The following is a 25,893-nucleotide window of genomic DNA, read 5'->3' as shown; positions in this document are numbered from 1 at the left end:
ACTTTCCCATTTAGTATAATCTAGACAGTGAAAGTCTAGTTTACATAATTTTTGAGGTCTCCTTGTCCAGGAAGCTGGATATGCCCAGTTAAGTACATTCTAAAACCTCTCTCAATTGGGCCAGTCTGTAAACTAAGAAATGCTATTCTATTCCATTATTTTTCTTCCACATTGGTTCCTAGAGGACAGTCTTGCTTTGCTTAAGATAAATTCATTAACATCTAGAATAGAAATGCTATTCTTTAAAATACCACTTTATTGTATTGAAACTCCCAAGTCCTCTTTTTCATATGGGATGGATTTTTAGAATTTTGTGAGGCAGCACAGAGCCATATATCCAGGGAAGATAAGCCCAAAGTGAATTCTGTATGTATAGATATATATTTTTAGAGTAGTTGGAGCAGAGAAGGGATGTAAAAATTAGGATGACATATTGATGCCTATGTCAGCAATCTTTCTGATTCTTCTTTTTCTTTACCACTTTCTGCAACTTTTGCAAGAATGAGTAGAGAAATCATTTGGGGGTGAGTTTATGTGTAATGTTAGAAAAGAGATATGGATGGATGACTAGAAAGCCTAGCACTTCTTGTACATCCTAGATAAGTGGATCCTGTCTTGTTCCATTATATTTAGAAGTTCAGTTGCTGGAAAAGCCGAGTGTATCCTTTGTGATGTGAACTTACGGGAGGATGAAGTTGATCCTCACATCATAAGAAGGAACCCCTAAAGTGTTACAACTGAATGTAGTTGGCTCTGTAAATGTCTAAACAAATTAATAATGGTGAAAGTGATCAATGTTATAGCTGAAAATTGTGCAGCATATGTTACTGATCTGCATGTGGAAAGTGTAGGGGGATTATAATAGTCCCATTATAAAAAGAACTTACAATTATTGCTTTTAGTAATTATGCTTATGATTATATATTTTTATATGTATTTTTTCCTTTTTCTTCTTCATCTATGAGACTGAAATGAAACATAAACCATGAGTTCACTTCTAAAAGCAAACAGTTCATCCTAAGAATAGACCTTGAAGCTCCTTCTTTTGGAAGTCTTTCAAAGATAACGATTTCCAAAGATCATTATCCTAGGAAACATCACAAAGCATTAAGATACCTGAGTTTCTGCTGCTCAGTGCCTAGGATTAATTAATAAGATTTCTATGCATGAAACATTCTGTCAAAAAACACCTGTTGCATTTAGGTTTTCTGGTCAAAGACAGAAATAAGGTTAGTAAAACAAATCATATGTAAGCCATTTAAATCATAGTGATGACAAGAATTCAGCACATTCACCTCTACTGTCCCTTCACAACTTCCCACAGGTAAACTTGGTGCATTTCATTGTTACTTTAATAATTGCTGTAATAATGCAGGACTTAAAAATGGCTATTGCAAAGACAGGCTGATTTCCTTGAATAATAGAATATTTTAACATCTGCATTTACTAACATTATCTTGCTCTTCTTGCACATGTTTTTAGCTGTTAAAGCAAAACTCAACCTCAGAAGATGTAAGAAGAGAAATGTGTGAGAGCTATCCAGGATACAGTCCACACTATTCATTCTCCTGGACCACTCTAGGAAAAAATGTCTTTAATAAATTTTGCCTTTCCAACATGACCCTTTTAGAGTCTTCTCTTGAGGAACTAAAAGATCAGTTCTCTCAGGTGAGTACAGATCTTTTAATCTCTTCAAGATCTCGTTAGCAATTAGAGGACATATACTGTTTCCATTCTGGGATCCACACAATAAATCAATAGGAATCAAAGAGCTGTTCTCCAGCCCACATGGATTGTAAAATATTGACTGGAAGGTTCTGTTACCACGTAACCCTCACATAGACATTTTCACACAACATGTAATGTTGGGTAATGTTCACTTATCATTTAGATGTGCAGCATTGATGTGATTTCAGTACTGAATTAGAAGTATTGCATTATGATGAATGTAGACATATAGTAGCAGTAAAACTATGGCTTGCTCTATGCTGAATAAAGATTGGCTTTTCTAGCCAGGCACAGTGACATACACTTGTAATCCTAGGGGCTTGGGAAGCTGAGGCAGGAGGATCATGAGTTGAAAGCCATGCTCAGCAAAAGTGAGGTGCTAAGCAACTCCTGAGACCCTGTCTCTAAACAAAATACAAAATAGGACTGGGGATGTGGTTCAGTGGTCGAGTGCCCCTGAGTTCAATCCCTGGTACCAAAAAAAAAAGAAAAAGTAAAACAAGATTGACTTTTCTCTGATGTCTGTAGTAAGATTACTCAGGATATAGTGCATATAAATCAAAGTATCAGAGCTATACAACTATGAGAAGTTAGAATAATCGAACCTTTTTTTCTTTTCTCACTGACTTCAAGCCTAATTTGTAAACCTGGATTTTGATGTAACAATGTATACCTCTCCCCGAAACTATTATATATTAGACCAAGGACATTCTACTGTAGAATGGTAATAACATTTGGTGTATGCTAGTCCTAAATAGACAAGAGTGAAAATACGACACCACTAATCAACACTTCACAAAATCCACATATAATAAAATATCAAAGAATTCAGAATTCTTTTGAATTTTATCAACAGGAATAAACAGGAATAAAGGAAACATGCATGCTAATTTTCCCCTCAATTCTCTGATTTTTTATTTTAAGTAATTTTTAAAAATTATCATTCAGTAACCTGAGTTTCCAAAAGAACCAGATTATAGACACTAGTCACTACTATAGTGATGCCAATCCAGTATAAAGCATTTAACATCCTTTTTGAATAAATTTGGCAGGCATGTAGAATAGAATATGTCATCAAAAATGCATTGTTCAAAGGCTCACTCTCAGCATGAAAGACCTTGAATTAAGACAGTCTATAGCTCAGCTTCACTGGTATGAATGAACTAAGAAAATTGCTTTGAGTGGGAATAAAACAAAGAAAATATGGTACCTCAGAAGTTGCTAGCTGGATCTTGTGATCTAACACAAGAACAAAATTATGGTGTTTGTTTATTTGCTTGTTCATAGTACAGAGTATATTTATTACATATGCTCACTCACTATCCATTGCTCATTGTAACTACAGCTCCCTGCATTGCTGTGAAACTTCAGAAATATTTTATTGCACTAAGTATGTGTAATTCTAATAATAAACATTTTCATCTATGTATTTCTGCACATCATGTATATCATATATATCATTAATATATTTAGACTATTTTTTATCTTTAATATTCATGTGTATTAGTCTTAAGGGTTATTCACCAAAGAATAAAAGGTCTAGTAAAGGATAGAGAGGAGATAGGCCTCCAACTCCTAAATCATTTCCCAAGAAAAGAGAAGAACATTGCTCCAAAGCTAATTTTGTTTTGGGAAATTAATTTTAATTTACAAATATATAACTTAAAATATTTTATATAAATACAACTTTGTTAGCCAAAGTTCTAATATGCCAATTTCTGGAGTTATAGAGAAAATCCAATTATGTTTATGAATTGTAGAAATGGTTGCTTTTTCAAATAATAGATGGCTTCGAACTGAGTGAAGATTCAAAAGATGTGCTTATGTGAACAGTCTAGATTTTTGATGCTTTCCAGGACAGTAAGCCATGTGATTGCAAATGCTAAAGCCTCACCTGATGGTTTGTGATTTTGTTTTTTAAGCTATCAAGTGACCCCAACAATCAGAAGATAGTGTTCCAAGAAATAGTCCAAGTACTGTCCTTCTTCTCACAAGTGCAGGACCAGGCAGCCCTGTGGCAGCTCCTCTCTAGCTTTCCAAATGTGTTTCAGAATGACACCTCACTAAGCAGTCTATTTGATGTCCTCCGAAAGGCAGACAGGTAAGAAAATGTAAGAATTAGATGAACTGGTATTGTTCACAGAGAAGTCTTTTTTTTTTTTTTAATATTTCTTGTGAGGTTACTGCTATGTACATAATTTAAGCTCAGAGCAAATGAGCTCTCAGTACTTCACTGCAGATGTTAACAATAAAGGTGAGTATGGGTGTGTATGTGTGTATGTATATTTTTATATATATGTATGTGTATACACATATGTACACATATACATATATTAAATATATAATACTATATAGAGATAATATGCAATGTATATTAATATATATGAGTATATATATTTATATAAAGTACATGTCTATTTATCTTGAAATCCTCATATTATACTAGAAACAACCTAGAACACACTTATTGGTTAGCTCTCTAAACAACTTTAATTCATGTCTAGGAGACCAAAACTAAAAGAATCTTAATTTCAATTTTAAAAATTCCAAAAATGTCACAGAATACCCTGAGATCAAATCCACAGACTGGATCTATTGCTGGAGTTTACTAAGATGCTTGACAGGGAAAAACTGTTAGCTTATTTTTCTACATTTAACTTCATAATGGCAAATTGTTAACAAAAGCCTTTGTTCTGGTTACTACTCAAGTTAATTAAAACATTGGCTCAGCCTTCACTCTTGGTATAAATCACAGTGTTTATGAAATTCAGACATCCTTCTGTAGTTGCAACATTTCTTTAAAAATGTGCTAATAACCGGAAGGGGATAAAAAGATTTTTTTAAGTAATTAATTGTGATTTTGGAAATATAAAATGAATTCAAACAAAAGTGGATTTGCTGATTTTCTATTCCCAGTATAGGCTACCCATACACATAATGGGAAAACAGTGCCAATTAGTATGGATATTAATTTTCAGCTACCTTTGGAGTAGTGCCTCTGGGCCACTTAAAAGATAGAGGACAGTCTTTAAGTAAGGAAAGCTCCATTTCATTTTCAAAAAATTATCACTTGTTTAGCAAAAGGTAAATATTTGTAAAATGCTTCAATAATAATAATTCCTCAAACTGGATCCTTTATCTGGACTTGCTCTTTTGTTGGTGGGGGAGGGGCTGGCATTTTAGTGAAAATATTTAATTTTTCCTTTAATTAAAAAAGACATTTTTTTCAAATTTGTGTTTCTTAACCAGTTATTTATAAGTTTTAAAAGAAAAAAATACTGATGTGAACTTTGCTCCCTTATTTCAAAGTCTTTGAGTCTTAAGCTTTCTTTCCACACTAGAAACATAAAGTTCTCTCTTCTGGTTCAAGAACATTTGATTGGGATTTCATGCATGAGCAGATAAATGCATAATTAAATTATAAAAGCAGCATCTTGTCTTTTATATTGTAAGAATAATGTTCTGTATTGCAGCCATTTTCTCTTTGAATAACCTTTTGTTTCTGTCTGCAAGCCTTGAAACACAATCTGGTTTAATTGTTTTTCTACTTGTTAGGGCACTGCTAGTCCTGCAGAAGGTTTTTCCACGTGTTGAGACTCACGAAGGTTTCAGAACCCTTCAGAAGTCTGTTAAGCATCTGCTGTACACTCTGGACTCCCCAGCTCGAGGTATTGTATTTCCATCTTCACTGTATTGAATTCAGTGTTACAAAGTCCATTAGGAATATAAAGCAGAGTGCAACTCAGGTGATCACATAGAGATGGTATTATTCTTAGGTGAATGCACATGCTACAGATAAATCCAAATCTTGAGTCAAAATGTGAAAAAGAAAAAAAAATGGCTGAGAAAGGCTAGGCATTTCTAGGGTTTTTATTTTGGTAAAAATGATCTCTCTGAGCTTGTAAAACTATGTCAATACTTGGGATGGAAACTAAGTACCAGGCAGTAAGCCTCAACAAATAGATTCCTATCACCATTTTGGGGGAACAAAGGTCTAAACTGAATTGTAAGATTTGGGTCCTCATTTCCAAACTTTGATTTCTTTCAAAAATTCTTTCTTTTTTTTCAGAAAGAATCTTTCATTAGCAAAAATATACCCCTCAACTAACCATCTTGAAGATGTATAGTGACATCAAAGCACAAATAGATCAGTACACACCCACTGTCATTCCAGTGACACCAAGTGTAGCATGTTGCTCCTGAGTCAGAAAATGTCACCTTTGCATATATAGAATAGTATTATTTATCACTCACAAGGAAACACATAGATAGATATGCGAAGATACATGCAAAGGATCAGGGCTATAGGGAGTGAATCTCTACTTCCCAGGAAAAATGTTGGGTTAACATTTACCTCCCCTGAATGAATTAGGCGTTGTCAATTGAGTTTGTCAGCTTTTAAGTATGGATTGTTTTGGGATTATATAGTAAGCTCCCTGACAGCATCATGTTAAAAACAGATTCTTCCTTATTTTGGCTTAAAATACCAGTTTTCATATGAGAATTAAGTCTGAGAAGACTTTGAAGAATTCTTACTAAAAAGTATAACATATTCTTGGGTACCAGTTTCTATTAGTCTAGAGATTTTTATATCTACAGTTATAGAACAAATGACTAGCTTGCAAGATTGATTACTATTAAATTTAATGATCTTAATGAACACTAGAAAAGAAGGCTTGTTCTTTAAAAAGTCCAAGCCAGAGAACCAAAGAGTACACTAACAAACTTTTATTATTTCCTCTGTATTTTTTTATAATTGCATTTTAAAAATTTGAGAACTTCACATTTTTTTTTACCTTTCTTGTTCTTTTCATCTGCAGACTGACACCTTATAATTAACACAAAGTGATAAAGTTAAGATTTTACCCCCAAAGAACAAAAGCTCATCTGTGACTTAGAAGTCACAAAAGTAAGCAAGTAAGCAGCACTTCTTACTAAACAGGTCGCAAGACACGCTTCTCTGTGAATGACAAAACTCAATTTTCAGTATTTAACAATGGCCATGAATTTGCTAAAGACTTTGGCAATTATTGAAACATGTCATTGGAGGTTAAGGTGACAAGAAGATACACCAGAAAATGTATTTTTATCTGTAAAATTTGATGTGCTTAGCTTTTCTTTGTTTTTAAATTTCATACACTTACTATTTCATCAGTCTGGGGTTAAGGCAAAAACATTTACATCTCTTTTTAAAAGTCATTAACCCTAAGCCTGTACCTGCTTGAGCAGAAATTCTGTGGCCTTTGAAAAATATTCCTAGGAATTTCTGGGAAACATTCAGGGAATTCAACTTGGAACCAGTGATGCTAATTTAGCAGCACAGATGTCTCTGGCCCTAAGTATGGATATCTATTACATTTCCCAACACACCCCGTGCTTAGTTTTCATGGCATTCAGCAGTATTTTTGAAGCAAAATTACTTTCTCTTGGGTTTTTCACCCATTGAAGCTGGAGAAGAGTGGTAACTCACAGAAGAGTTGCTTGGCACCTCTTTAATACATGACAGGGTAAAGATAGCCTTGCAGGCCTCATATTAGTCTTTCAAATAGGGAAAATAATAGTATTTTTGTGTCAATGCAAAGTGCTTCATTATATTCAATTCCTCTTATTATGAAAATAATCCTATGAGATGCAGCTATCATCCCATTTCACAGACAAAGAAAGTGAGGCATAAGAGGGTGGACACTACCTAGTTTCACACACAGCAGGTGGCCAGTCCGAGGTCAGAACCTGGATCTGCCTGTCCCTTGAATTCTCCTGTGGGTGACCTCACTCCCATTTTATCATTGGGACATAGGCACACTTGAATCCAGGGTTTCTTGCTGGGTCATGCAAGTACATGCTACACCAGACCTCAGTTCCGCTCCCACATTCAGCCCGAGGGGGTTGGGCCTGTCATGTTGCACCTTCACCCACAGGTGCACTTTTTTAGTCCTGCTCAATTTCCCTCCACACTCTGATTTCTACACACTTCCTCCTCCCCGTCCGTCTCTGATTTAAACTGAGTTATGAACACTCTCGGGGTTTCTCCAGAAGACTCCTCAGCAACCATGAAAGCAGGGAGATGCTAATACAACCCTAGGAAGAAGGTTGTCTTCCTTCTGTCCTAAGGGATCTAAGTTCCAGCGAGGATTCCTGATACAGTTGTAAAGCTCTATTACTTCCATTTATAAAGACTGAGTATCAGGAGTAGAGATGACCTTTCTGAGTTATTGGAATTTGCCTTTTGCAAAGTAGCATATTATAAATTGCATTTTTAAATAGAAAGCAATCCTTATGATGCAAAAAAGTCTCTGTACACTAGATGTCTGTGGGTTCCACTTTTAAACATGCCCAATCCTTCAAAAATCAGAGGTTTGTAACATTTTCCACTTCATTTAGGTCTGTTTAGAACAGTAGTTCTTCCAAGATACTTTATAGTCCTTAGTGGCCAGAGGGGAAATTTTCTATTTAACTTCAAGGTCAAGTCTATCATTGATAACATAAAGTTAATTTCTATTAGTTACTTACTTTAATAGCTTAATGAAGAAGAAACTCCATAACCACAGAGTACACAAATGCCAACTTGCTAAGCATCACATAGGAGTTCAAAGTAAGCAATATTTGATCTTGGAAAAGCAGTTTTGGAAACTTTTACATTGCAAACGATTAAATCTCATTATGTCTCCATTCTTGATTATATATGGATACCAACAAATTTGGTTTATTTATTCTGGGCATCTTCATTCTTAGTACTTGAACTTGCAGATGCATGTTCTATCAGTAAAACAATAATATTCTGCTGCTCCTTGAACAAAGCACAGGAAAATCCACTCTTCTGAACAGGAAAACTGAAAAAGCCATTCTACTAGTTACTAGGAGCCAAGCAAACATTATTTACACATGAATGATGCAGGAGGTAGATAAAGAGGTTTTAAATTCTGGGATACCATTTTTATGCACATATTAATTTAAATAAAATAAACTAACCAACACCGGAAACGCATGGATGGCATGGTTTTACATTAGGATGTAGTACATCCTAAAGCTTTCTAAGAAGGCAAGAGCTAGTAAAGGAAGAACTATGAAAACTGGTATTAAAGTATCCTATTGAAAGTGATTAGACCCTGACTCAGGAGGCTGAGACAGGAAGATTGCAAATTTGAGGCCACTTAGCAAGGCTGTAAGCAAATTAGTGAGACTGCCTCAAAATAAAAAGTAAAAAGGGTTAGGGATATGGCTCAGTGATAAAGTGCCCCTAGGTTAAATCCCCAGTACCATGAAAGACAGAGGAGAGAAAGAAGACTGGAAAAGAAAGAGTCTAGGCCAATGTTAAAAGGGAAAGAATTGAACCATATTGGATTATTTATAAGAAATGAGTCGTGTCTGAAGAGAAGACTGAAATATGCGATATTGTTTTCCTAAAGCAGCTGACTTAAAGCGTTGAATTTATGGTGCTTTTATTTATCTAGTTTCCATCTAAAGAATTTTTGTTTCAAATTTCTCACATGCATGCTATTGTACACTTACTCTTATTACATAATCTTTGCAGCAAGCTGAACAAGTGACCTATTTAACTTGTAGGGAAACTCTCCATGTTGAATTCAGTCTTCACATACAGTTTCCATAAGATCCACCGTGGTGATTGCCTTCCATACTTTGCAAGTTCTTAATATTTGAGATGACTCAGAACAGTCCTGTCAACATTAGTTAATTTGCATTCATAGCTGCACTTGGTGATCAGTGGCTGTTTTTTGAAATGTAGAGAATACTGAATAGTGACGGCAGATGTTTCCCAAGGCTATATGATAAGCAACTGAAGATCTGTACTCCTTCCCGCCAAAAGAAAAAATATCCAGTGACCTGTTAGAGTGAAAATCGGCTTCATTTGATTAACAAATCAAGTTGTAGTCAATCTGCACTATGAGATTTAAGAGTCATCTCTGCAAAGAAGTCTTAGGAGGAAATAATGTAGTAGTTTAAGACATGGAGAATGAATTTATTAGAAATGCATGCATCTGACTGTTGGGATTATTTTTATCAGCAGAAACCTATTTCCTATAAATACTTTCAACAAAAAAAAGCATAAATGTCTTCTGTAAAATTCTTTTGGAAAAAAAAGGGTTTCGATTTTTTTTTTTAAATTTTCTCCCCATTTATTTCACTTGAAATGCTTCATTTTTCTTTTTAAAATTACAGTGATGGATGTGTATTAATCATACAAATTAATGGGTTTCACTGTGACATTTCCATACAGGCATATGTTGCATTTTGATCATGTACCCTCTCTTCTCTTCCCTCTCCTCTATCTCTCCTCTCCGTTTTTTCTTATCTCCCCTTCCTCACCCCTCTCTCCATTAGCCCTTTTTACTTTCCTTCCCTGATAGTGACTTGGAATGGTTTTTGCTGAGAAGAAAAAAAAATCTTTAATCACACATGTTAAATGTTTACCTATATAATATTATTACTTTAGGTGACTCTGATAATACAACACACATATGGAGGGAAGATGACGAACAGACACTGTCCCCAAGCAGTCTGGCTGCACAGTAAGTCTTTGTTTCTGAATTGATAGGTAACTTGGTTGAATAAGCAACCAAAACAGTTCATACAATTAATGAATACAGTTAATACAATTCTATTAGTAGTGTTAAAAACCATGGGATATAAAAACCAACTATGACCTGCCAAAGGAAAGGACACAGCTCCAGTGTAGTAAAGGGGAAACTTCTTGTGGAATTATTGAATGACATTTTTGGATAATACAACACGAGGACCTCTTTTTCACTTCCAAGGTTGTGTAACCATAGCTAACGTGACAAGTCTGCATGCTGCTTTAGACCTGTGGGGTCAGTTTCCAACTCTTTTAAAGTATTTCACCATGAAAAATACATAAGCATCTGTGTTAGTCTGTTCAAGCCACTATTGCAAAATGCCATAAATAAGGAAGCTTTTAAGCAACAGAGTTTTATTTTTTTATACTTTTGCAGGCTGGGAAGTCCTACATCAAGGCCCCAGAAGATTTGGGTCTGATGTGGGCCTGCTTTCTGATTCAGAGATGGTGCCATCTCACTCTGTCCTCACGTGGTGAAGGGGTCAAGGCAGCTCTCCGTGGCTACTTTTACTTACAATGGCCATTCCCATTGCTATTTGTGAAACCTCTGCTCTTATAACCTGACCACCGACCATAGGTCCCAACTCCTAATTCTGTCACCTTGGGAGTCAGGATTTCAAAGAATTTAGGGGGATAAAAAAATTCAGACCAATTTTTCACATTAATATTTCTTTTAGTTTTTAAAGAACCAACATATTCCTTACTTCCAATCAAGGTAATACAGTATTTCTTTGGTAGGCAGGTAGACAAAAATGTTGATAGATAATTTAAGTTTGGATTTTTATTAGGGTGTGTAGAGAGTGCCAGGAATATGTGGAGGAAATGAGAGCAGGGACCATGGGCACTAAAGACCATCCATGTAAGCAGATGACTGAAGTAACTGTAATAATGATGGGAGGAAATTTAGCACTTCCCTGTAGTAGCTGATGGAGGTAAATTCCTGTAGTTCAAGGCAAACGTAGAGATCAGATAGCTGGCCAGATGAGGGTTGCTTTAATCTAATAAGTTAAACTATCGAAATCTATTGACTTTATTGCCTCCAAATATGTTTTTTGTGCTAATGGATATTTGTGCAAATAAAAATAAAGAGAAAGGGCATGGGATAAAGTTGATTAATGGGTACTGAATTCTGGATAGGAACAAGAAGTTCTGTGGGGGGCTGTTGTGCAATAGGATGACTATAGATGATTATCTACTGCATACTGCAAAAAGCTAGTATGTTTTCATCATGAAGAAATGATCAGTGTTTGAGGAGATATGTTTAACCTAACACAATGTATACATGTATCAAAATATCATATAGTATCCCATAAATATATACAATTTTTGTTTCCGTTAAAAAATAAATCAACTCCTAATAAGAAGAAAGAGTAGGACTTATTTTTAACTATTCAATTTTTTTTTTCTAAAATAGCATCCAGGTAGAAACTTGCTATGATTTAATGAAAAGGTCTCTGACTCAGAGTAAAGTCTAGGCAAAATCCTTGCATAAACAAGCACTTCCTGTCTCTGGGGCCATCTCCTTCTTCCTCCGTGGTGGCTGACCCAGTTCTTCTCCCAGAGCGACTTAGTCCTTAGACAGCTTCCCATAGGCTGTGCCATGTTTCAAATACATAGGTCTTTGAAACACACTCCCTATATAGCCATCAAAAATAAGAATTTTTAAAACCACCTTTTAAGTCGAACTGGGTAGATGCTTATTGCTGACACCAAGTATCTTTATCAGAGCCTGGAAGCTCCCTGGCCTTGACGGTGCCAGTGCCTCAGCCTTCCCATTCCACAGCAAATGAAGTTAGCTCTGACAGCTGGCTGACAGTTTATTAGGAAGGACTCAATACTTTTAAGATGGCTCTTATTGTGATTGATGAAATTAAGGAATTTCTTATCTTCAGACTTCCTTTCCATTCCTACTTAAAAATATTCACAGAGTAGCAACAGTGACACATGATAAAAGAATAAAAGTTTTTTTTAAAGAAATCTACTCAAAATATTTTTTTCCTCATGGCTCCATCATTATTTTTGTTTTATTAATTGTTTTTCTGTGTGTGGGGTGTCAAGCATACACCACTCATATACCACTCACCTTTTATTGTAAGCGCTCTTGGGAGTTAAGATTTTCTATCAAGGATACATAAATTAAATGGTTTAAAAGACTCATGGGGTGTTTTGCCAAAATAGTGGCACATATACATGGGATCTTAATTTTCGGAGTATGTTAAATTCACTCTCAAAAATCTTGACAATCAAATGTTCTTTATAAAACTGAGAGAAGGACTTGGATGGTATTGCAAGGTCACTTCAAGCCCAACTGTTCTTTATCCTAGTCTTAACAATAATCTTGGGAATCTGTTGGTTCAGTCCATCTGGATAGTTAGGCCAGTATTTTGCTGCTAAGCACTGCACCCTGCTGGAACTGACTCTGGACTGTAATAACTGCATCAAAGCAAAACAAACACAAAAGAAGGGAGGGTAGTAGTGAGAAGGACAAAGTAAGGAGAGAGAGAGAGAGAGAAATAAGGGAGGACCATCTCACTGAGACTGGATCCACCTACCCCACATGTGCCCTCCAGAGATGCCTCATTGGTCTCTTCTCAGATAAATAGCCAATATCTCTGCTGCTTCCTAAAAAACTCAATTATGTATTCATTCACTCAGTCACTAGTAACTCAAGGCTATGATGTACAAAAGACAAATGCTAGGTGTTCTATGACTGGGATGGTGGCGGGATGAGCAAGGAGTGGGATACAACATTAAATGGATCATTCTTCCAAGTTGTTCACAGGGAACATAAGTCTATCTTGAAACCTATATTCATTATTATACTAAGTAAAACAAATGGATTAACTCCCCAAAAAGAAAATAGATGCAGAAAATTTATAATTATGGTCCTAATTCCACTTGCTTCTTCTTTATATTCTGGATTCTCAAATTCCATCTTATATTTTATCTTTAGGGTCTTTCTGAGATTGCTTTTCATTTCCCTCAAGGATCTTAAAACTATTGAATATTCCAAGACACTGGGTCAGGGTTTTTTGTCTTAGGACAGTGCTATGAGTACATTGATCATTATGACCTTGAACTGACTTGATTTGACTGGACTCACTGATTTTATGATTGGAGCAACAAGAAACTTAGCTATATAGGGACACGACTTGATATTATATGGTTATCCTATACAACAAGGTTAGTTTTGTTATATAATACATGCCTATTGGGTTTTTATATTTATAATGTGATATAGAAATTTCCCTGATAGATGATTTCTTTTATTTTGGCCAGAAAATAAAATTCTTTAGTCTAAGAATATACTGTTTTGTCCTTTATTTGTGAATTGATAAAAGGCATTAATTACCTATAAGGAAGCATTGATAAATAATGAGGCCTTCTAAAAGCTAAGACAACCAGGTATAGCATTATCCAGAGTCTCTAGTGAAGCAGAAGGCTTTTGGAATAAGTGCTTTTTTTTTTTTTAATCTGGAGGTTATGAATTGTATTTAAATGAGAGTCACTCATATGACCACTATGCAGTGCTCTCATGGCTCATTTAGAGACTTTTCCTGCCATTGAATCATTTTCTTTTTAAACTTCCTCACAGATTCAGTGTTGTTAACCTACATCTAAATACTGTGAGGTTTCTTTGATATTAATGGAAACATTTTTCTATATTCACTAGCTACACCAGGGTAAGTCTCTCACTAATATTATAACATCTAAGTTAAACATCCGATAGGTCTAGTTGATTTGCATACTGTGCAGTTTGATTCAAAGCAGATGACCCCCAAGTCAGACATTGACATTTCTTCTATCTTAACTATACACAAAATTCAACATTAAAGGAAGAATTTTAAGAAATAGAGAGGTAGCCTCCCAATTGAAGCAATAGGCTATATATCACGCACACATATGTGTTCTCTGAGGCACATATGTCTCAACGACCTTTGGCAGTCCTCAGATGGCAAGCAACTTGAAAAGAAAGCAGAAAGACGTTAATTTGAGGATAAATATTAAAATAATTAAACATAAAGACTATTCTCATGTAAAAAGCAAGTGCTCAGCATATCCTGAGTAATGCTGCCCTTGGGCACTTGGGCTAGATCAGGCAGGATGAGCACATTCCTGGTGTTCTGATACCATCAACCGAAGCCAAGCCACCCAGAACTAACATGACCTCAATGAATGGCCTTGCTTTTTGTTTAGATGACTTAATGTATATATTCTTTCCAAATTCTATAGGCTCCTAATCCTGGAAAACTTTGAAGATGCCATCTTAAATATATCATCAAATAGTCCTTATTTTCCCTACTTGGCCTGTGTGAGAAATGTGACTGACAATCTGGCCAGGGGATCACCAGGTAACACTCTTCTTAACAGTGAAACTCTGCTCCTCGTTTCTGTTTCTGATCTTAACTATTAAGTTCTTTAAAACATTGGCTTATGAGAGAAAAAGTTTTTAAAAAACCTTACCTTTCATATGTATTTGTTTCAGTATGGGGGTTTAATATCTGAAGGGAGGATGTAGTTCTACCATTATATTAATGTAGCAACTATTAGGGCATCTGGTCAACTGGACAAATTTTAATATAATGGTCATTTACTGGATAATGCTACAATGGCCACCTGGATAAACTTTTCCCACTGTCCAGAATCTTTAGGTACTCCTGTAACCCTTCATAACATTTTCTATGCCCTTGAAAAATCTTAGTCATTAAAAAATAACAAGGGGGCTGGGGCTGGGACTCAGTGGTAGAGCACTTGCCTAGCATGTGTGAGGCACTGGGTTTGATCCTCAGCACCATGTGAATAAGTGAATAAATAATTTAATAATAAATAAATATAAGTGAATAAAATAATTTTTTAAAAAACATAACAAGAAATGATAATGCAGAGTTCCAAAAACAGGTGTAATTGACATAAAACAAAGAAATTTTGTGGCAGACTGTTTTTACTTTCTGCCTTCATACATTTTACTTTCCATTTTCTGCCTAATGGGCAACCAGGAAGATTGTAATTAAATCAAATATTCTTAATTTTTATAGGAAAAAAACATGTATTTTCTTACATTTTCTAGGGAATATACATTCTTTTTTCCTACAGCAAAATATATTTTTGAGATTTGATAGCAAGCAAATAGCACAACACATATTTAAGCCTTGTCTTTGTTTAGCTGGCATGAATTAATCAAGGTTGGAAGGGCATATTTATATCACAGTGATTATATGACCTGTTCTTCCCAAAATGCTTCAACTGAATAATATATTCAACTCAGAAATAAGAGCATATTTAGTTCACAGAGAGTCAAAACCAGGTAGCACCTTTGCTGGAAATATTTTTATCTCTAAGCAGAATATCCATGAATATTTTAAAAATAATGAACTCTATAGTCCACATGGTTGTAGGAAAGGTTAAATTTTCACTCATCTTATATTTAGATTGAACTAGGCTATTATCATAAAAAAACCTAGTAATAAATCAGGATAAAGGTGTCTTTCAAATGTACTTCCCAAGTAACCTTACGATTCATATAAAATAACTCTTTTTCCCTCTACAGAAAATCTGAAGCTTCTGCAGTCCACAATTCGATTTAAAAAATCTTTTCTCCGAAATGGTTCCTATGAGGATTACTTCCCTCCAGTTCCTGAAATTCTAGAATCAAAAGTAAGTCATGAAAGAAAAAAATGTTCATCAACACTTGCTATGATATTTGATGAGATACTTTTAGTTTAAGTTTTAAGTCTTTGCAAATAACAATCCTATTTGACTCTAGATTTAGGCTGGAAAAAGAGTGACAATAGTGTTTGGTCTATGTAATATCTTCATTTTTAATTGGTGAATATATCTATATAAAATGATTCATAAGAGCCTAATATAGTATTTACATGCATAAAGGAATGACTAGTAATATAGTTATTTTGTTAAGCTTCATAATTTGAAGAAGGATTCATAATATGACTTCTCCTTTGATATGTCTTTGGTTCTTAAGTCTGTAAGAGTAGATTTCAAAGCTGTTTTGACTTCAGTGTACAAAAACTTTAAAAGTTGACTCACTTATCCGTATTGCTGTCATGATAAGCAGAAACCAGTAAGTCATATAAAAATGTATGACATTAAAGAAGAGTGAGAAGTGACCAAAAACACTTAAAGCTCCTAAATTTAAATAAGTTCATCCTTTTTTTCCTTATTGTTCTTTTCTTAGCTCATGCATATAGTACACAAGTTATCATGAAATTCACTTTATTTCTTAAATAACCCTATTAAGTTTTGGAAACAGCTTTCCTAGTAAGAACAGCAGTTTAATTGGATTTATGTAGCCAAGGATAAAGTAAAATTAGAACTAGTGTATTCAGGGCAAGCAAGATGATTTGCTGTATACTCAACATGGTATAATTAAGCAGGCATGCAAAACATTATGTCCATGTATATTACAAATAAATATGCTCATTAGATTACCTGCCTTTTAGACCTAGTCTTCTACATGAATCAAAATTTCTAATGTACTTCATTTAGCATTATCTTAATTTGTGCAAATGAGAAGGAAGTTTATGCATTCATCTAACAAATTCCTACTCATTCTTCAAGGACAAGTTGAAATGTCACTCTTACAATATTAGAGTATAACCCTTTCCCTGTTTTTCAGCCAGGATAATGACTTTTTCATATATGCTCCTATAATATTTATCCATTTATTCTTTTCATCTATCATCCGTGCTCCCTAATCTCTAACCCAAATCTACTTATAAACAGTCTAGTGTGAAGGAGATGGAAAAACAGACAGCAATTATAGCCCAGTGAGATAAGTTACTTGTGGTATGTGGATGGACAGAACTTTGTATGGAGATGGGATATTCAACTCCGATTGTAGGGTATAGAGATGTAAAGAAGAAATTTTGTAGAGGAGCTAATGCTTATTTTGAGTTTTGAAGCCTTACAGTCTTCACAAAGTCATGCATCCCAGACACAGAGACTGGATTTGTGAGACGTCATAGTCATGAGCCTGAAAGACAGGTATAGGTCACCCAGAGTCATGAGTCCACGTGGAGTAAAATGTACCTATGGGAGAGGCAGGGAAAAGGGAGTGTGGAGTGATACCAAGTCCAGGTCGAAAAGACCTCTTTCTGCTTAGAGAGTTAGAATTTGATCTGAAAGCTGTGATCTCCATCAAAAAGAGATCTCTCTGGGAGACATATAGAGATTGGAAGAAAATTCAGTAGGCTACGTTGGCAATAATCTAAACACAGAGAGAGGGCCTGCATAGCATCTATGGAAGAGAATAGAAGGAAGAGACAGTTTCAAGAGTGATTTAGGATGTTTTGGCCCCTAATGAGATTGAGGCATAAGAAAGAGGAGTCTCCGAGGGCAGATTTCTGACCTTTGGAATCTACCACTTGGCATTGAAGTTTGTTGTAACAAGAGTCTATTTCTTCACTAAAGCACAAACTCTTAGGAAATCATGCCTTCTTCATCTCAATCCTCACAAACTAGCAGACTTGACTTGTGAATTTATGAACAAATGAGAATGTTAAAGTAATTAACATTAATGATATCATTGTGATTCCTGGGCAGCTACTCATAGCAGTTCTTTACTTGGGAAGTAACCAGGTTGCACAAGACGCACAGTAGAGAAATAGAAACTGTACATTCTTAGCAATTTTTTATACTGATGGAATGGGATTGGGGCTAAGAACAATTTTCAACATTATCCACAGTTTTAATGTAATGTTCTTCTTGAGTGTCAAAATCATGAAAAAGTTCTAGAAATAAACAGTGATCCTTGTCCCTTAGTTAGAAAATCCACTGTCATTTATAACATTTGAAACTGACAAAACCCCCTCAGTCCTAGACCATGTCCATGAGGAACATTATCAGATCTGTCCCTTTATTGTGGTATTCCCAGCATCTGGCACAGAGTGGAACACATGGAAAATGCTCAGTACGTGTCATTGAAAAATGAAGATCAACTCCTACTGTGGCTGTTGTTTCTTCCCTGCCCTGTCTACCCTGTTAATCAGCATCCTCATTGCCATGGTCAGTTAGGGCCCATATTCCAAAACTTTATTCATGGCATTCTTAAGACAATCCTTTAGAACCTCCAGAATTCCAAATGCCTGCCAGCCTTGGTGACTTCTGCTTCCAGCCTTCCGTTCTAGCTCCTGAGCTTGTGTTCTCTTCTCCCATCATTGTCTGCTTTCTCTCTCCAGCCCCTTTAACAGGCATGAGAACTTCCTCAGCGGAAAACTATGAGTAAAATGGATATTCCCTATATTGAGTATAAATACAGATAACAGGCTATTTTTATTGTAATGCTATTAATTTTTTGAATAGGCCCCCATCTCCCTTCCATTTATGCACAAAGAGCCCAGGAATGTGGCCACTTTACTGTTTTATGCCCATGACATTGTGAGATCAGGTCAATTCAAATTTTGATTCAGATGCATCGGGAACGCCAGGCTTTGGGGAATTCCATTAGAGCTGGAGTTAGTTATGGATCATTGGCCGATTATAGGCCTGAACACCTGTTTGTGATAAAGGACTCAGGGCCTCTACTTGAAGCTGTGGCAATAATTCACTAAACTTATATTGATTATTGATGATCCATTAACCTTCAAAAATGTAATACATGTATTGTTCTTAGGATGAAGTAGTAAATAGTGATGAGTACTAAAAGACCATAATGTTGCTCCTTGGTGGATGTTCTTCTCAGTGCATTCCATATTATCGACTCTGATTCATACTCTTATTTCAGAGAACCATTCAGAGAACCAAGTCTACTCCCTGAATGTGGCTAGATTTCTAATTTCTCCTAAAACTTTTATCTCATCAATTCAGGACTAACTATGAACTGTAGTTTCCCATACTTGTATTTCAAACCTTCGATAAAAAAATGTATTTCAGTCTTTACTGAAATTGTTCAGATTTGCCACACCCCCCAAAATTCAATTAAAACAGATATGTTGAGCCACTGACACTTATACATTTACTTATAAAACACCAAAAGAATGGAACCTGGGGAACGTTGCATAGAAATTTGTCTCCATTTCATTGGTGAGGTTTCATCATATTTGAAAAAAATCAAAGGACGGTGTAGCATGACAATTATGTAGTCACAACTGGGAGAATGGCTGGGTCTATTCCAGAATGGAAATTTTCTCATAGAAATAGGACTAGTAAGTAGAATTTCCATACATATTGAAACTATTTCAGATAGCTCAAAGCCAGAGGTCAATTATAGTATGAAATATGATTAAAAATGAACCTTTGATATTTGTTATCTGAGGTGATCAATGACTAATTTAAGTGATCTTCACTTAGTTATTATAAACCTCTCATTAGAGACCAGTCATATGGAATGAAATATTCCCAAATCTATGCCTATACCGAGAAGTTCAACATTTCTGTCAAAATGGAACTTCTGATTGGAAACTGAGGTTCAAGGAATGACACATGTATTTGATTCTTTAGACATTGTTCCAATTTATTTGCCTTCTTAAAAAGAATAGCTCTAGGGTAGCTTCCAAGTAAAACAGAGCTGACTTTCCCAGAGGCAAATTCTATTTTCCCTCAGGATGTATGACTCGGGAGTATATCCTTAGAATACATAGAAAAGAGTGCACTGCAGAGAGGAACAGAGTCGATAGCTTAGAGACTTGTTTGATTTCCATCTTTCTCCTTTTCCTCTGGGCTTAGGACTTCAAGCCCTTCAAAACACTTCCATAGGATAAAAGCACTTAGTTTCCCTTATCCCATTAGAGGGCAGATGAGAATGTCAATAACACTGCCAACACTTCTGAAGAATCAGGTGTATTCCCATCTACATTTTAAATATGGTCTCATTAGAATGCGTGTTATTCTCACACTGCAGCTTTGGAAAGTCTTTTTAAATATTTTGGCCATTAATTTTTATCATAATAAAATATCATATATATTTTTATCAGCCATTTCTAACTATGTAGTTCAGTTGTGTTGATTCCACTCACATTGTCGTGCAGCTGATCTCCAGAACACTTTTTGTCTTGTAAAACTGAAACTCCAAAGCTGTTAAAAGCTCTTCATTTCTCCCAGGCCCCTCTTTCTTCTCTGTGTGAATCTGACTGTTCTAGGTACCACATGTAAGTGGAATCTTAGTGTTTGCCTTTTGTGACTGGGTTATTATACTTAGTATAGTACCTCCAGGGTCATTCATGTTGCAGCAGGTGAAAGAATTTCTTCCCTGTTTAAGGCTTAATAAAATCTCATAGGATATATGTGTATTTCCACCATTTTGTTTGACCATTCATCTGTTGATGAGCACTTGATTTGCTTCTACCTCTTGGCTATTGTGAATAATCCTGCAGTAAGCATGGGTGCATAAATATCTCTTTCAGACCCTGCTTTCCATTCCCTGAGATATGCACCCAGAAATGGAATTGCTGGATCATATGATAATTCTATTTTTAGTTTTGTGAGGAGCTACCATGCTGTTTTCTACTGTTGTGGCATCATTTTATTTTGCTTTCTACCAACAGTTCGCAAGGGTTATAATTTCTCCACATCCTCATCAATACTTATTACTTTCTGGTGTTCTGATCATAGCCATCCTAGTTACGAGGGAAAAAGAGGCCTTTTTCTTTTTTTGGTACTGGGGATTGAACCCAGGTCCTTGTGCATTTGAGGCAAACACTCTACCAACTGAGCCATATCCCCAACCCCCATAAAGACCCTTTTCAGAGTTTCAAACCAAACCTACTTTCTGTCTTTGCACATGATTTAAAATACAAATTACAATATAAATTTAATCAAATTATGATTTCAACTGAATAAAACCCAATTACTTATTTTCCCTCATTTTTTTATTTTTCTAAACTACATTTTTTTATACCTATGAATCCACAGTTGAGAAAGACAGGTCTAATAGGCCCGAAGGTTTTATGAAATTCTTAAGAGAACAATAAACTTGAATGACAGAAAACAGTACTTTGTAATAAAATTAATTTCAGATGCCAACAAACTAAACACATATGCAGAATATTTTTTAAGTAAATCAACTCAGGTTGCTTATTCACATCTACAAAATATGTAGAATAATGTAATGAATCTGTTTTCCACTCTTTCCCCATTTTGGAAAGCTGTCTCAGCTTCGAAACTTGACCGAACTTCTTTGTGAATCGGAAACTTTCAATTCATTAGAGAAATCATGCCAGCTTTCTAATATGAGCTTTGGGAGTCTATGTGAAGACAGTGCGTTTCATGTGCAACTTCTGGAAGCAGCAGAGCTGGGCACCGAAATAGCAACCAGCTTACTGTACCATGACAATATCATATCTGCAAAACTGAGGGACTTGCTGACGGGGGATCCAAGTAAAATTAATTTAAATATGGATCGGTAAGTTTTTCTATTGTCTTTTCCCTTGGTGAAATCCTTTCTTCAAATATTGTTATGCCTAGTTGAATCTCTTCTTCTACTTTGTTCCAGGTTACTTGAACAGGCGTTGCAAATGAATTACTTGGAAAATATCACACAGTTAATACCGACCATAGAGGCCATGCTGCATGTCAATAACAGTGCAGATGCTTCTGAACAACCAGGTGTTTCCCCATCCATATTTTAAATGTTGCCTTATTAGAATGCATGTGATTCTCATGCTGCAGTTTAAGAAAGGCTTTTTTGAAGTTCCCAACAAAACCTACTTTGCTATCTAGCCTTATAAAGAAGAAACCTGAGGATTTCAAACGTGGTTACTTGTCTAAAGCAAACACACAGAAAGCTAGCAGAGAAAGGAAAGAGGGGAATTTGATTTTGTGGCAAAGAGATCTTCAAAATTTAACTAGTTAGACCGTTCACCTTTTGTTTCTCTGATATATTAAAGTGCATGAGGTAGTCAGCGGCATCAGCAAAGATGAGATTTATTTGCTTCTGTGAGAATAATCTGATTAAAAAATAAAAAGATGCACTGCTGTCTGCAGAAATCTCAATTCGGAACTTTCTATTAGTATTCTGAGCATGATGCACCATGCAATACATTTCTCCTTTGCATAATACCTCAATACTGAAAAGAAAGGCAGTCTGCATCTTGGACAACAGGCAGTCACAAAATTGGAAGGGCACTGAGTCCAAAAATAAAGGAGGTATATTTGCATGAGGGATACTTAATAAAATAAATTGAAAGGCATCTGCAGAACAGAGATCACAATCTACTAAAGTAAAATCATAATATTGTTTACTGTGCCTTGAATGACCGAGATATAAAATAGTTATAATCACTGACCTAGAAAAAATTTGGAATTAAACACATTCTATTTTAAAAGGAGATAGGAATTGAGAATCCCCTTTATAAGCAAACTGTAGTGTGCTAGGAAAAGCTAAGGAAAAATACTCTGTAGCATCAGGTTTATCCAACTTTGTCCTAACTTGACAATACCCTAGCACCCCAGGTTAAAAAGCGTCTTGAATTTGTGTGATGTTTTAAATCAAATGGAGAGATATTTATTTAGTGTATTATGTGATCAAACTCTGGGAGCAAACCATATTTTCCTCAAATCAACTTTCAGTTGTCGACACCTTAGAAAAATTTACAACCCAGAGCAATCTGTTACCTTGAGTTAATGATATCATAATAAGAACAAGCCTACATCAGATAGAAATAGATCTTAAAGCTGCTAAGTTTGCCTAAACCAGGAAAAGACTGTTTCTGATAAGGCAGGTGTGTTGAATATGCCTTGGTCTAGGAGCCTTCTCCATGATGGTGTGGTTAAAATGAATGACATTACAAACTGACATGTGAGTTGTGTGTATGTGTATGTGTTGTCTTGCAGATCAGTTAATAGAAATGTTTAGAAATGTTGAAGAACTGAAGCAAGAACTGAGGAGAACAACAGTGATGTCCAATACAAGTATCGACAAGTTACTAGCCATTCCTATTCCTGATAACAGAGCTGAGGTGGGCCATGATTTGTACTTACATGCAGTTTTAAGATGTTTAAGTCACAGTTTTCGTTAAGTACTTATCAGTAAAATGCTGAGAGATTGCATGCAAATGTGGTGAATTTTCCACAAAAATGGTAAAATTGTAGGCCTACTTAATTTCTTAAATTTAATTTTTAATTGACACATTATGCATATACACATCTATGGGGTACTGTGTGTTAAATACACACACACACACAAAAGGCATAATGATCAAATCAGGTAATTCCCATCTTCTTAAACATTTGTCATGTGTTTGGAGCCTTTAAACTCCTCCCTTCGAGTTCTTTATAAAATATATAATAAGTTGTTGTAAACTATAGTTGCTCTATGGTATGCAGAACATGGAACACATTCTACCCATCCCACTGTGTTTTAGTGGTTATCCTACCTGCCCCTACCTTTCCTCCTCTCTACCCTTTCTACTGGACAGTCTAATTGTTCAGTGAAGACAGAAGGGAAATTCTAAAGCAAGAATATTCTTGTGTATTCTTTTCCTTTTATTTTTATTTATTCTTCTTCTCGATACCTTCATTCTCTCTTTTTCTTTCCTCCTCAAATGGCTTTCTTAAACAATTGATGTCATCAATAATTATAGTCATTATCCTAATAGCATTGTGTGAGGTAAATTGGAACTTACTATAAGGATATTAAAGTCAGACTTTAGTTACTTAATTGGAGAGAGAAACATGGAGACCATTCACTGCTTGTTGCATCTAAAATAGAAATGGATATTCATTTTTACTTTTTGAAAGTTCCAAGACAAGACTTAATATATAAATAGATGTGATCAAAGGAACTATGGGTAAGTTTGTGGTTGTAGTAAACATTTTTGAGTGTGAAAATGAATAATGTCATTTTCTCATATGCCGATAATAGGGTTTTCCACTTGAAATGTCTTATCTTTTATCCCGTTTCCAAGTTCATTGTCTGGAAGTGTCATAGAAATTTTCCAAAAGAGCTGCAGAGCTTAAGGCCTCATCCATTCAACACTTACATGTGACAGAGTGTGTCATTTCTAAGCACAGCCCAGTTACTCTCCAATATTAGATAAAGTTTATAAAAAGCCTCAAATGCTTCCTGTGGAAGATATTTCAGTTTACTAGTGTCATTCTAATTGGTTCCCCCATACAAAAAAATAAAACTGCTCTGTTTTCACTTTTCTTCTTCTTTGTGCTGCCAATGCTATCCATTCACCTTTTCCTTTTGATCTGCTTTTGTTCACTTGATCCTGAGATCTAATTTTGGCAATAAGGTATTTGGCTTCTGAAGAGCAGGTTCATTGCAGTAAACAAAAGCATATATAGTAGAGAGTGACCATTTTATTACTTTTAAGAGGAAAGAGAAAAGTTTCTGCAACCTTGAACTTCAAAGCTTCTCTGTTTATTTCAACTTGGTGGCAATGAAGATGACATCTTACTCTGCATAGTCATTCTTTATACTTAAAAGTATAAGCATTACTGTCCATGGTGGATGACTTGCACTATTGTGTGATTCTGAGCTTACAGTATTTTATACAAGATTATAACTTTTATTGATTATTAAGTGAAATGCAATTTGAATTAAATATGACTAAAAAGTTGAAGGCAACATGAGTTTCTAGTGATTTTCTTAAACTTACTCCCAATCAATTAGACAGAAGTTCCGGGATTTGTTCTAGATTCCCCCCACCCCTCATACACACCTTTCTCTTTTTTCTTATCTTGTTTCTTAAGAAGGTTTCCAATGAACTATGGGTTCTCTGTAGTCTTATTAACAGTAATTTGCACATTTGAAAAAGTTACTTGATTTTTTGAGGGAAATTTGTCATATTTTAAGATTTTGGATACCTCAAACCCTCTCAGACTGGACAGATGATTCTCAAAGGATTCACAGCTGAAATGTTTTTCTTCCTCCAACTTGCAGATCGTTTCTCAGGTGTTCTGGTTGCATTCTTGTGATGTCAATATCAGCAATCCCAAACTTGAAGATGCAATGGAGGAATTCTGCAGCCTGCCTCCTCCAGAGAGATCCCACCAGTCTTACCTCATTGGGCTGACTCTTCTGCACTACTTGGACATTTACAACTTCACATACAAGGCAAGTTGCTGTGGATGAAAGAAATTTATATTTATGGTTCAGTACAAAATATTACATTGCTCTGGCTGAGGTTATAGCTCAGTGGTAGAGCGCTTGCCTCACACATGTGAGGCACTGGGTTCGATCCTCCGCACCATATTAAAATAAATAAGGATATTGTATCCATCTTTTAAAAATCTTTTAAAAATATTAAAATACACATGCATACTCTCTGATACTATAAGGGATGAGATCCATTTATACAGATTTTGGAATTATGGCTTATTTTAGAATCAAATGGAACCTCTATTAGAGATCACATATTGCAAATTTGCACATTTTATAGATAAAAAAGCTAACATTATCACCTTATTAAATCTCAGGTTGTATATTCAAGATCAGGAACTAAAATTAATATATATTACTAATAAAGTGTGAAATATAAACTTTATACTCATTTTTTTAAAGTAAGCAGTAAGATAAACATAAATATTAGCAAAAAATGGGGGCTGGAGTTGTGGCTCAGTGGCAGAGCGCTTGCCTAGCAAGTGTGAGGCACAGGGTTCGATCCTCAGCC

The 25,893-nt window shown here is 35.4% G+C and overlaps 1 protein-coding gene and 1 non-coding gene across 2 annotated transcripts in view; one reads left to right on the top strand and one right to left on the bottom strand.

Annotated features, from left to right (window-relative positions):
* Window positions 1-25,893, top strand: part of Abca12 (ATP binding cassette subfamily A member 12) — a 120,173-nt gene that overhangs the window by 24,901 nt on the left and 69,379 nt on the right. Inside the window, exons 5-14 of the mRNA XM_078018480.1 lie at window positions 1,483-1,668; window positions 3,651-3,829; window positions 5,284-5,396; window positions 10,181-10,256; window positions 14,555-14,673; window positions 15,870-15,976; window positions 21,421-21,677; window positions 21,768-21,880; window positions 23,108-23,232; window positions 25,164-25,337. Of these exons, the coding sequence (XP_077874606.1) occupies window positions 1,483-1,668; window positions 3,651-3,829; window positions 5,284-5,396; window positions 10,181-10,256; window positions 14,555-14,673; window positions 15,870-15,976; window positions 21,421-21,677; window positions 21,768-21,880; window positions 23,108-23,232; window positions 25,164-25,337 (1,449 nt within the window). The remainder of the gene's footprint in view (window positions 1-1,482; window positions 1,669-3,650; window positions 3,830-5,283; window positions 5,397-10,180; window positions 10,257-14,554; window positions 14,674-15,869; window positions 15,977-21,420; window positions 21,678-21,767; window positions 21,881-23,107; window positions 23,233-25,163; window positions 25,338-25,893) is intronic.
* Window positions 20,926-21,000, bottom strand: Trnal-caa (transfer RNA leucine (anticodon CAA)). Its single transcript has one exon. It is a non-coding gene; the product is annotated as a tRNA-Leu (tRNA).

The sequence above is a fragment of the Ictidomys tridecemlineatus genome, chromosome 7 (assembly GCF_052094955.1).
Source record: "Ictidomys tridecemlineatus isolate mIctTri1 chromosome 7, mIctTri1.hap1, whole genome shotgun sequence".
In the NCBI taxonomy this organism is placed as follows: Eukaryota; Metazoa; Chordata; class Mammalia; order Rodentia; family Sciuridae; genus Ictidomys; species Ictidomys tridecemlineatus.
Note: the sequence above shows the minus strand (reverse complement) of the source record. Positions and strands in the feature narration are given on the sequence as shown.